General features: G+C 57.9%; 1 protein-coding gene across 1 annotated transcript in view; it reads left to right on the top strand.

Moving 5' to 3' along the window:
* The window catches only part of LOC105853173 (zinc finger protein 423-like), a 28,314-nt gene extending 15,844 nt beyond the window's left edge, over positions 1 to 12,470 (top strand). Inside the window, exon 4 of the mRNA XM_012730452.1 lies at positions 11,781 to 12,470. Within this exon, the coding sequence (XP_012585906.1) occupies positions 11,781 to 11,810 (30 nt within the window). The 3' untranslated portion in view covers positions 11,811 to 12,470. The remainder of the gene's footprint in view (positions 1 to 11,780) is intronic.
* The last annotated feature ends 277 nt before the right edge of the window (positions 12,471 to 12,747 follow it).

Here is a 12,747-nt window from a genome sequence, read left to right as displayed (position 1 = left end):
TCCCCACCCCCACCCCATCCCCTGCCCTTCAGGCTCTCCAGAGTGCTAGAGAAGAACCCACTAGTGTTACCTCATGTGGAAGACATTTTAGAGTGGAGGGCAACAGCTCCTTGTCCACAGCCCACAGGCCCCCCGGGCCGGGCCCAGAAGATCTTGTTGGCTGTCTATGTCTCAGAGTAGAGATTTCCTAGCATGAGCGCAGCTAACGATTATACAGCGCCTAGTCAATGCCAGGCACTGAGCTTGGCACATGTACGCACGCCCACGTACCTGTAACTAAGACCAGGATATGGAGGCACAGAAGGGATCCCCGAGGCCATGGGGCTGGTCAGCACTGGACTCAGTCCCCACTCCACATCCCAGACCGTCTTCTTGGCCACTACACGAATGGCTATCTTTCTTGATTTTCCCACAAGTCAGGCCGTAGTCGTGCATGGCCCAGCCGGCTACCCCCTTTCCACATGGGGGTTTCTCCCTGGCAGTACAACCCTTGCTGGTCCGCTTCTCTCTGCCCTTTGCCCTTTGCTTTATGTGAGGCGGCCCGACTCCCTCTCCAGACAGACAAGGGGATGTGCCTGAGTGTCTTCACAAGGACCGTCCCGATCATTAAATATAATCGGTCTCAGCTGCAGTTCTGCTCGCTGGTGCGTGCACACAATTCATCATAGCAAATTAGGTCCATCTTCAGAACTCCTGCCTCACCGCCCGGGGGTCTGTCGGGGAGGCGGGGCTGGGCACGCGGGCTCTGGAAGCCATCTTGGGGGTGATGGGTGATGTTTTCTGAGGGGGGACCACCTTTAGAATCATCTGCCAGAACAACTTTCCATCCACAGGAGTAGATTTCCTGGAAACTTGGAGGACGCAGGAAATTTTCCTTTGAGTGAAAATTTGGAGGAAAGTCGAAATGGATATGATCAGGGTTATCAAATATCATTTATAAAACCTGAAAGCCCTGGGTTAGTTGAGCGACTTGAACACATGTGTTCTGTATAATTAGTGACCGCGTGACCCAGATTTTCAGGACAGCCCTGATTTCTAGGATTCCACCCCAGCCATTGGCTATTTATCCTGAGTTCTGGCTGGTGAAATATGATGACTGTATATAGAACTGGGTTTTCTCATCCAATTTTAGTAAATAAATATTTGAAGTAGTGAAGGCTTGCAAAAAGTCAGAAAATTCCAGGGGGAACATTCCCTCCCACCCCCCCCTCCCCCCGCATGGCAAAATATTTGAAGTGTATAGGTGTGTCTCGTGCAACCTTCCCCAGCTCCCCCTGCAATAGCAGAGACATGTCCATCGGTCAGGGCCCAGTCCTCGGTGCAGCGGTGGCCATGGGAGCCTGCCCATTCCAGAATGGGGAGAGTCCTGCTCCCACATTTCTCCCTCACCGCCTGGCCCTGGGAGCTGCTGCCCATGAAGGCGGTGGGCTCGGCCCCAGCGCCCTAACAGTATGGAGGCGGAGGAGGTCTGGCTGTCTGTGCCAGCTGGTCCTGGCTGTTGACATGTGTCCGGGCTGCCGAGGCTCCCTCCTGCCGAGGTCCCCACAGGTGACTCCCCTGGCTACGTCTGTGCACTTCCCATTTCCAGCCCTGGAACAGGAGACAGGAGGGGAGCCGTGCAGGAGGCCCCCGGAGTCCCCTCTGCTCCCAGCTGCCAGCTTACCTTGTGGGATCCCACCCAAGGAAATGGTGTATTCACCACACCTGAGCTGAAGTGCCCTCCTTAGCCACCTAAGTGGCCAGCTCAGGGCCACTGAGTCCAGTCGCACGGCTGTGCAGAATCACAGCGTTCACAGCACTCTTCCTGTCCCCCGAAACATTAACCCTGTTCCCCGTCCCACCTCAGGCGCACACACATCCTGCTCTGCCCCCAGCCTGGCTGCTGGAGGGGGCGCGCGTGGAGTCACTCGTCCTCAGCACCTAGCTCGCGGCACGTCGCAGCGTGGCCTCCAAGGAGCTCTCCACGCTCGGGGCGCCTAGCACCCTGCGCCAGGCAGGGCAAGGGAGGAGAAGGCGGCGGAGCCTTCTCGTCTCCCCCTGACCCTGTCAGCGGAGGTTCTGCTTCGCTTCGCTGCCTTGGTTGCCGGCTGCCGTTCCAGATGACAAGTTGAATTTCTAGCCCGAACCGGCCCTGGCCCGTAACCGGGGTTCAGCCGAGAACTGAGCGGTGAGGTGTCCGCCCTGTGCAGCCCCCACCCAAGACAGGATTAGTGCCCGTGGTTCCCAGGTCACCACACATTGAGGAAAGTGCAGTCAGGAGGACACATGCTCAGGGCTGCTGAGCAGGACAGACGCCGCTCACCGGACAGACAGGCCTTTGTGGGGTGCCAGTCAGATGGGAGGCACCTCCAGAAATATGGGGGAGTGTGGCCGGCGGGCGAGGGGGTGCTTCTGCGAGGGCCGGGACGGGGAAGAGCTTGGTGTGTCTGTGGAGCTGGAGGAAGGTGCCAGGCTTTGTGGGGTTTCGGGCTGAGGTCGGGGGGGTCTGGGTTTCCGGGTATGCTTGGCACCTGCTGGGAGATTAAGCCAAGACCCCCCACTTCCCTTTTCCCTTAAAGAGAGACCCAGAGACCCCAGGCAGGCTTCTCACAGACAATGTATTCGCTCCGCTCCCGCTGCCAGGAAGGGGGTGCCCTGGCAGGAAGCGCCGGTTGTCATGTGGGCTCCTGGGGGGAGCCTGGACAGGTGGGCTGCACAGCGTGGCAGATGAGAACTAGCAACCGCCAGCCCTGAATCTCTTTGTTGTACAATGTGTGCATGCGTGTGTGCATGCGTGCGCCCAGGGTTGGCAGGTGTCCGTGTGTGTGACTCTGGAATGTCTGTGTGTGTGTTTCCTTCTGGGTTATCTGTGACTCGTGTAGTGTATGATCGTGGGTGTCCGTGAGTGTGTGCACATTTCATTTTGGGCATCGCGCGTGTGTGTTCATGCATCGAGCTCATATGGGAGGTCCATGTGTGTAAATGTGTGTGCGTTTCACGGTGCCTGGGGCGTCTCCGTGTGTGGGGGGATGGATGTGGATTTGGGGGTGTGGAAAGAGTAGCTCCGCCGTGCATTGCTGCATTGCTAAGCGTCCCAAAGGGCAATCCCCCGCAATGCTGGCCTCTCCTCCTCCCCTGGGAGGTCCAGTGGGCATTGGGGGGTGGGGTGAGGAGGACTGATGAGTTCCTTGAAAGCAGGGGAGGCAGAGGGCAGGCTGGGTGCTCACCGAGACCCTTGCAGGAGGTGGGCGTGGTCCGGCGCACAGGTACACTCTCTCCAAGGGTGCAGAGGGGGTGCCTGGGCCCCTCCCAGACCACCCATTTTTCACTTATGTGTGACTCTGGCACCAGGCTGCCTGGGTGGGGCATGCCGAGAGGCAGCCAGGCTTGGGGGGTGGGGGCACCTCGGTTTCTCAGAACTCATCCTTCACCCTCCAGTCTCTTCTTCAGAACATAACGGGCTGACTCCTGCGTCCCACTCCGCAGGTGCGGACCCTAAATAATGAGCCGTAGGATACCTCTCGGCACTCTCCCCACCTCCACCCCTGCCGGCACCATCCCAGCAATTCCCGGAAGAGGGCGGGGCGTCTGAAATGCTCCCTAAAGGCCAGAGGCCTCAGCCAGCAGCCCGGGGCCAGCGTCACCATGTTTGATATTTCAAATATGGAGATTTCCGGTTTCCCTTGCGAAACAAGACTCTGGCGGCACAGGTTCCACGGTTCCTTGCACGCTCCTTGCTGCCCCTTTCTGATGAGACTTGGGTGCTTGGGGGTGCGGAGTCCCTACTTTGCCTGTTGCTCCACTCCCGGGCTGGGCTGTGCTGATTGTGGGGTGACCTGCTCACAGGGAGACCCACAGCACCCTGACCCTGAGCTGGAGGCCTCTGTCCCGGCCGCGTGGTCAGAGGTGCCCAGGGTACCCCGAGTCAGCTGCTTTCTTTCAGTCCATCACCTTTGGCCGTGAGTCTGACGCCCCACCGACAGGACGCGTCGGCCTTCCCAAAGTGTCTGTGCGTGGTCTCCTTTGGCCCATAGGAGAACCTTCAGGCCCATGTATCGTGCAGTGGAGAGACCCCTCTCTTGGTCTTGGGGGACCCCTCTACCTTCAGGCTGGTGTATCGTGCAGTGGAGAGATCTCTCTGCCCGTTGCCATTTTAATGGGGTTCAGCTCTTCCACGTTGGTCTCTCCTCAGGTTCCATGGTGTGTGTGCTCTGATTCCTGTCCCTTTGGGGTCGGACTCAGGCTCCTTGACTGCAGGGCTCGTAGCTTAACTCACACCCCAGGGCTTGGAGTGCGTCGTTGTGGCTGACAGTGGCCTTCCCAGCGACAGTGACAGAACCGTTTGGTGACCATTCCCAGGAGGGGCCAAAGTCCACAGAGGGAACCGCAGTCACCTGGTACAGGTGCTGGAGACCTTCGTCCCCGAGGAGCCCAGCCACCATGGACCCCCGTCTCCCTATGGAGAAGCAGCAACAGCAGCAGCAGCCATATTAACTCAGGACTTGGGGTTCGGGCCTCAGGATCTCTGCCCAGAGGGAAGAGGAAGGAGCCAGTACAGCCCCAGAGAGAAGTCACCTCCCTCATCCAGCCACCATAGCCAGAAAATTCCCCTTTTCCCTTGCTGCCATCTGAAGTCACACTGCCTGCCTGAGACTCCCCGCTCACAAACAGACCAGTCGTCTGTGTGCTGAAGCGGGTCCCCCTGGGCCCCCCTCCCTCTGGGCAGGTATTATTAGTTCCCTTGTTTTGTTGGGTGACTCTGAATGGGAGCCTGTTTACGGGCTGGGCTCCTAATAGAAGGCTTCAGTTCCCTCCTAATAATCTATCCTCTCGTGGGTTTTATTTCCAAAGCAAGCTGCACAGAACCTGCCCCTTGGGGAGTTTATTGGACTTTTTTTTTTTTTTTTTTTTTTTTTTTCACAACAACATCTTCTCCCATCTTTTCACCAAAAGAAAACTACCAGTCGTGCGGGCCCGACAGCTTGTTCTGGCTTTCTGTGACCTGGGTGCTGTAAAGTGCTGGTGAGAGGGTTTAGAGGGGAACGTTGCCCCCCCCCCAGCTGGGAGACCCCTGGACGACGTCCCCCGGAAGAAAATGGGGTCATGCCACCTCTGTGCCCCCCAGGTGTCTGAGGTGCTTGAATCTGCTCCTGCTCTTGGCTCTGCAAGAAAGCAGCAGGTGCCCCAAAGCTGACCCCACTGCTCCCTGGAAGTTGGAATCTCCCTCCAGGCCGGAGTTCCGGATGAATCGAGGCTCTCACATGAGACAGACGTCCCGAGCACCAGCGAGGCGGGTGCAGACGCTCACTTCCTGCTGCTCTGGAGTGGCAGACGACACACAGCCTGTCTTGCCGTGTGGGAGGCAGACTCTGGGAAGTGCCACGCACATACACCCCATGCACAGAGCCGCCTTCGCCCTGCAGGACATTTGTCCCAGGGCAGCGCATCGCCCACCTCACTAGGACCCTGCTGCCAAAGTGGGGTATCGCTGCCACATGGGCCAACCTATCCCTGCTCTCCGTGTCGATGGGGCAAACAGCGGCTTGCTGCATGGGGGCCGTGGGGCGAAGAGGGGGGCATGTACGTCATAGCCTGGGGTCTCCGGGGAGGGGTGCATCTCCGGGCAGGCATTTAGGGGGAACCTTGCCATCACTCACTCCTAATTTTAATGACGTGCATTAGCTAAATTGTGTTCTGAGTATTCATTCAGCGCTGTTTATGGCATGCTCTCGAGTGCGCTTACCGTTTGTCAGAAGTGCAAACTAGCGAACATACGAGCCTTTAAGACAGGCCATCTGTTCGTCTTAGACCCTTGGACGATTGTCAAACGCTTCTAAAAATAAGTGCTCACTAGCAGAGAGGGGCTGCCCAGGTGATCCACAGCAGAGAGGGAAGGAGGGCTGCCTGAGCCTGCACCCTCCCCAACGGGAAAGGTGTAGCGTGGGTGATGGAGAGGAGGGTTTGAGGGGGACGGGAAAGGACGGAAGGCGAGGGAGGAGAGCTCGAAAGCCCGGCCATGTGCCTTTGTGGCTGGAGGCGTGAGCGTCTCCCTGTTTCTCGCCTCTTGCTCAACTCCACAGCTCAAATACCTTCGATGGCTCCCCATGGCCCAGATTTAAGGGCAAGCTGCCTCGTCTGGCATCAAGGAGCCTCATCAATAAGCCCCCCCCGCCCCGCCTTCCTTTCCAGGCTCGTCCCCGCGGCACAGACCCTGTGCTTCTGCCAAGCTGAATTATTCATTGCTCCCCCAACATATGATGCACTTTTCACATCTCACACAGTGCGGGGCTGTGGTTGAGAGTGGGTTCCCGGCACTGCCTCCAGCAACGGCAGGACCTTAGCTCGCCTCAGTTTGCTCATCTGTGAAATAGGGATAAAAGTAGTGCTTAACCCCCAGGGTTGGCCTGAGGCTTAAATGACTTTCTAGAAGTTAGGGTTGCAGGATGACATCTGGCAAATAAATGTCAGCTACAGGCGTTGTCAGGATCGGCCACGGCCCCGCACTCTGCTCTGTGAGCTGCTTCGTCTGAAAAGCCATGACTCGGTACCTGTATGTGCGCAACCCCCATCCTAAGCCCAGTTTAGGGGGTGAGCATACATCCCCTTCCCCCTCACCAGATAACGCATCTCTCAATCTGAAGTCTTCTCTGCAGACTCCTTTCTCTGTGAAAACTCACCCCCTCCTTTGGCCTGAGCTTGTCGGGGGCCAGGCTGTCTCTCTCGTCTCCCTCCAACATCACAGGGCCAAGCTCTGTGTGTGTTGAGTGAAGAAGTAACAGAGCCCACTTAGCTTGACCACCACTGCAGCGTCCGCCTGAAGGAGCTGCCTTTCTCCCTGCAAAGGAAGTCTCCCATGGTTAAGTCAGGCTTTCCGACTTGGTTGCTGCTTCTGGAGATGGCTCTTTGTAGAGATGGCAGACACCTGCCAGCAGGTGGGGGTGGAGGATATAGGAGATGGGGAGGGGGAGGGGAGCTTCTGTAGGGGAGAATGACCTAGTGGTGGGTGGTGGGAGAAAGGAGATTCACAGTTTCTTTCTTAAGCAGAAGCAGAGGCTGGTGACATGTGTTAAGGTGGAGTCGGTGGGGTTCTGCAGGGGCAGGTGAGCAGGCAGAGGGGATGGCCAGGGTGGGGTGGCCTTCATCTGTCACGAGGATGTGAGAGCCCAGCCCTGGCACCAGCCTTGTGCCTCTGAGAGTGAGGTCTGTGAGCCTCTCCCCAGGGAAGAGGCTGGGACCCCCATCTGTCTGTCTAGTGCCCAGTGTACAGGGGCTCCATGCACAGCTGTGGAGTGAGTGAGGGAATGAGTAAGTGGACGGATGGATGAGCACACATCCCCTTCCCCCTCACCAGATAACGCGCTCTATTCCCTGGGGGGAGGCAGGGAAGCAGCGAATTGTGGGAATGGAGGTTGTCATCAGGGGCGTGTCGGGAGGGGCCTTATGAAACCCTACTGCTCCAGGGGCAGGACCAGCCCCAGCTCTGCCATCTCGGGAGCACACCCGAGACCTCGCCAGCCCTTGGGGTGCACAGGGAAGGAGCTGGGGAGGCGCAGCTGATCGGTCCAGCGAGCCTCCATGAGGCCCCCAACTGCACACCCCAAGCCAGGCTGGATGCCAAGGGTTCAAAGTCATTACTCATCGATCCTCCTGCTCCCAGCCCTGGGCAGAAAGACCACGGGCACCCTTTATGGAGCTAGCGGGCACTAACTCTTTCTTGGCCAACCCCGGAGAGGCACGTGTACATCATCTCCTGCGTTCTCAGGGCCTCGTAGGGATAGTTCAGTTGTCCCCCACCCTCACCCTGCCCCCAGAGGCCAGGGAACTTGCCGGGTCACACAGCTCACAAGTTGCAGAGCCGGGAGTCAAAACCAGGACTCAGCTCTCTGAGGCTCCCCGTCATTCCCGCTGTCCCCAAGCACACGGGGCTAAGAGCCAGGCCAGGCGCCGGAAGCCACAGGCTCTTTCTCAGCAGAGTAGCTGGAGCCCAGGGGCCCACCCCGTGTGAGCCAGGGGCCCACGCCAGCCATGCCTGCACGTCCAGCGTATGCAGAGAAGTCTCGCCTTGCCTCCTGGACAGCACTGTCCAGGCCAACATGTTTGCGGCCCCCTAGACTCCCCAGCTTGACACTGTGGTGGGCAGCAGCAGACCAAGGGACCACAAATGGAGCCAGGATAGAAAAACAGAAGCACTCCCAGGCGCAGACTAGGAAGGACACACCGGTGCACGCGTGTGTGTGTGTGAGTGTGGGCACGTGTGTGTGACTGCTGTGGGACACAGAGGCGGGCTGAACCGGGAAGCCTCCTGGGACTGTGCAACCAGACCGGGACCTGACCCTCCACGCGGCCCATTCCTGGGGGTGTCGGTGCCCTGCGAAGGACTGCTCAGCCTGGCTCTGCGGCTGCCACACTCCTGTGCGTGGCACATAGCTTGGTTTGGCCTTCAGAGCCGGGGTGCTTTGCAGCTGACTTCCCAGCAGCAAGCCCCGTACCGTAACCCAGAGGGGGTGCGATAAAGGTTTGTTGAATGAATGAGTGACCACGCGAATGAATGCAAGGGTGTGGCAAAGGGAGCCTGGGCCTGGCACTTGCAGGCTGCTGATCACTTGCTTAGAGAGGGCTCCGCAGAAGCCCAGAGGCAGGCTGGCCCACACTCCCGCGGAGTACCGAGAAGGCCCCCTGGCCTGTCACCAGCTGTGTTCTGGGGCCGACGGGGGTGCACGGGGCAGAGAGGCAAGCACTGGGCAGAGCCCCCACTTACCACCTCTGCCGGGTACCCTCAGCCGCAAGCCGTGCCACCCACCCTCCCGCTCTCTCATTTTATTTTTCTCACCTGCTTCCCGACCCACACCTGCGTCTCCCTGGCAGGCAGAGACGCCCGGGTGGCTGCCAGGCCTCCCCTCTAGGCACCCCCCAGTCCTCCCTGGCTCCCACCCCCTCGCCACCCTGGCCTTTATGGTGCTGGGAAGTGTTCATCTGCGGGGTCGGTAGCATCTTTAAAAAACGATTTTCTTCCTTCTCTGAGGGGGCTAAATATAGCACAGGCATAAACAGAGAAATAGACATTAAGCCAAAATGCCCTTGTGAGAACCATGCCGAGTGGAAGGGGTTCTTCAAGAAGGCTTGATGAAGCGCCGGCCCCTCCAGCCGCTGCTCCGAGCTGTGGGGGACGAAGCCTCGGGTTTTAGGGTTATTGAACTGTGCGGGTTGGCAGCTGCCCCGCCAGGGGCCCGGCGCACAGGTGTGGTGGGTGATTGGTGATCCTGGTGACGGCTTCCCGACACCCCCTCTGCCCGGAGACCGGAGGAGCTGATGGCCTCCTCAGCCGGGCACCTGCGTCCTCAGCACCCTCCCTATCCCCCATGCACACACCTGCCGGGCGGCCTTGACTGCTCCCTCGCTGGCTGCCACCTGCACCCGTCATGCCACACAGGCGTGTGAGATTCTGTGTGAGACCTCACCCCAGCAGGTGCGGCCCAGAGCAGAGCGTCCGGCAGGCATTTAACAATGCAGCACCCACTGCCCAGGGTACCGTCCATTTCCATCTGAGGGACCATACACCCGGCTCTAGAGCTTAGAGAAAGGATGTTCCCCTCCTAGGAACTTCTTTCTTGAGTCTAACCGAAGAGTCAGGTGCTGCTGCTTCCCTTAAGGAAGACCGTGCTGTTTTTACTGGAGGGCGTGTTTTTATTCTCGCACTTTCCTAACTGCTGGTCCGAGGTCCAGATGGCTGCCTCTGGGTTTGCGTGCCAGCAGCCCCGGGTGAGCGGTCTGGGCCATGCGTGTCCACTGTCCCTGCTCTTTGCCTCCTGGCAAGAAGCTGCTTCGTTATTCAGAGAGCGCTGAGCACCGCCCGGGTTGGTGGTGAGTGGTGCTGGAGGATTTTATGGAGGTCGGTTGTGTTCTCTGGCTTTCTGCTGCCTGTGGCACGAAGTCCACACTCATGGCCACTGAGGGCCTCCACTGTCCAAGTCAAAACAGCCCCCGGCTTCCCCTGTGGCCCCTGACGGTGTGATGGGGGTGGGGTCAGGGCACTAGGGACCCCTGGCTGCCCTGGCACAATTGCAGGCAGCGTCTCTGCTGGGGGGTAGGCATCCCCATGAAACTGCCCGCATCCTATGTGTGGTCTCAGCCAGCCTGCCTTGTGCCTCTGGGCGGAGTGCGGCGCAAAGTGTGGATCTGGGGGTGGGTGCGCATTGGGACACGGGGTGCTGGCAAGCCTGCCTTCTCCCCCAAGCCCCTGGCTCTCTTGGATTCCACTTTACTGATGTGTCTCCTCCTACATCCTGCTGGGTGACTCTGGGCCAGTAATGGAGCTGCACTCTGCCTCATTTTCCTTGTCTCCCCATGTCCCACTTTATAGCGTGTGAGGACTGAAAGAGAGGGCTGCAGCAGCTTCATGGCACACCCGCCTGCCAAGCACTCACCTGTGGCCCACAGCAGGAGCCCGAGGGAGGAGGCCAGCAGTACTGGTCTGTGCTGGGCATCACTGGGCATCTGTGAGCACGGGTGCAGCCCCTCCCTGGCCCTGAGCTTGCCCGAGTGCCGGTGACATCATCACAGAGGTGGCAGCAGTGGGGAGGGGCTGCCACGGGGTACTGGGTCAGGGAGATGAGAACCAGGTGGCCCCCACTCCTGGCGGAGCCAGGCGCTTCCTCTGGCCCTCGCAGCCCTGACCTGGCGCCCAGGAGAGCCAGGCAGCGCCACATCTGACCCCTGGTGGTCATTGGCAGAACTGCAGACAGCGACTTCGGCCCCGAGGAGGCTGTGCTGGCAAGCGCCAGGGTCTGGGGAGGCAGGTGCAGCCGGAGACACTGCTCCCCTGGGTTGGGTGACCTGAGTCTCAAGCAGGGTTGCTGCTCCGGGTGAATTCTCCTTTCATTCTCTAGGTGTCCCGAGGTCAAACAGCACCTGAAGCTTTGGTGAGGTTGGTCTGAATTTGGAACACAGACCAATGAAAAGCAACACAAAGACTCAGCTCTTAGAGGCCAGATCCCGCCCCCACCCAGCCCCAGGCTGCTGGCTCCTCGGAAAACAAATGGCACTGCTGGCCTGTCCGTGCTGGCACAGGGAGGAAATGCCAGAGGCTGTAGTGAGAGGGACGCTTTGGCCTGAGGGGTCTACCTGGGCCCCAGATTCCCAGGTGGATTCGGCCAAGCCGCGTTGTTCTCCGCTGGAGACCTGTCAGTGTGACTGAGCAGGCTCCTCCTCCAGCACCCTCCTGCCGGGGACCCGCCCCCGCCGGCCCAGCGCTTGGCCGCCCCGCTGCCCCAGCACGTCTGCGCTCCTCTGGCGTTTCTTGGCCAGGGAGCTGTGAGGCACATCTGCTGTCTCCCTCCACTGGGCTCGGAGCAGCTCCTGGGAAGGACCGAGAGGGAGATCTGGGGAAAGGCTGCGGGCGATCAGATAGAATTTCCTCCTCATCATTAGAGCAAAAGGGAGATGGAGGGGCAAAGGGAGGTGATTTGTATTCCTGCCACCTCCTCCCCGGCATTTCCCCTTATAACCTGCATAGAGCCGGTCCCTGTGGTAAGACCTGAAACGGTCTTAAAAAAAAAAAAAAAAAAAAAAAAACAATTTCTAGGGAGCCCAGGCTGGCAGCAACAGGAACCCATCCCCAAGTCCCAAATCAACGTGGCATCTTGGCAGCCGCGTGCCCGGAACACTTTTTCCTGGTTGCATTTTGTTTTGTACTGAGCGCGACGCTCTCTGCGGCTCTCTGCGTAAATGCACCGAGTGGGAGGGAACAAGCGCGCTCCCCATTCTTCTGCCCTCATGCGTGTCTCCTTTCTTCGCCTTTGCAGAACCACACGATGAGCCAGCACGCACAGTGAGGGACCGCTCGACAGGACACCTCTCCGCAGAAGGCTTGCCGGAGACGCCGTGGGGAGGGCCATTTGAACATTACATCCAATCAAAGTGTCATTTGCAACCAGATGTAAAACTCTAATGATTTGGCCATGAGGCGCTGCTATTATAAGCAGCTGGAAATGAATATTAATGGCAGAGATTAAAAGTATTCCATGCTCAGTATTTTTTATTGTCCTGCTACAGCTAGTGTGCTTTTAGAGTTTCAGCCGCAGACTACATTTCTAGAGTTAGAGAAACCTGCTTTTTGAGGCTATTGTCCTTTGTTCCTTCATGTATTATATTGATAGTTTTTAAAAATGGATTAGTGTGATTTTTTTTGCTTTGCTTCTTTTTTTTTTTTTCTTTTTTTTTTTTTTTTTCCCCCCCCTTTGGTTAACTACTTTTTAATTGCAATTCTAGGTAATTGTGCATCGTGATGTGATTGCTTGGCTATTGTCTGAATATTTCCTTTTAATTTTTTAATTAAAGACTAATGCTTTGATTGGATTTGCCAGTTCACCGGACAGTGATTAAAACTATGTAATGAATATAATCGGTTTCAGTGCAACTGGATGGTCTGCTTTTAAATGTGACTTAATCTGACTGCAGTAACTAGTACAGTTCAATAAAGGGAATCACGCGATTAGCATTGGCTGCCTGGTTCTCTCCTCCCCAGCCCTGGGCTGTGATGGGGGCTGTGATGGGGGCTGTGATGGGGCAGGGGGGCTGTCCTCACCCATGGGGGGTATCCAGTGTATGTTCCCATGGGAGCACACGTGGCCATGGGACCAGCATAAAGCGGACCCACGGCTGTCTGAGCCAGTGGAGGGTCACAGGAGTACAGTGAACGCTTAAACTTGAACTTCTGGGGCCTTCTCACTTATAAATAGGGAAACCAAAACCCAAGGGCTAGTGAGCTAG

Source organism: Condylura cristata, unplaced genomic scaffold (genome assembly GCF_000260355.1).
Source record: "Condylura cristata isolate star-nosed mole 26May11 unplaced genomic scaffold, ConCri1.0 scaffold00028, whole genome shotgun sequence".
NCBI lineage: Eukaryota > Metazoa > Chordata > Mammalia > Eulipotyphla > Talpidae > Condylura > Condylura cristata.
The sequence above is the reverse complement of the archived record's forward strand: the minus strand, read 5'-3'. Positions and strand labels throughout refer to the sequence as shown.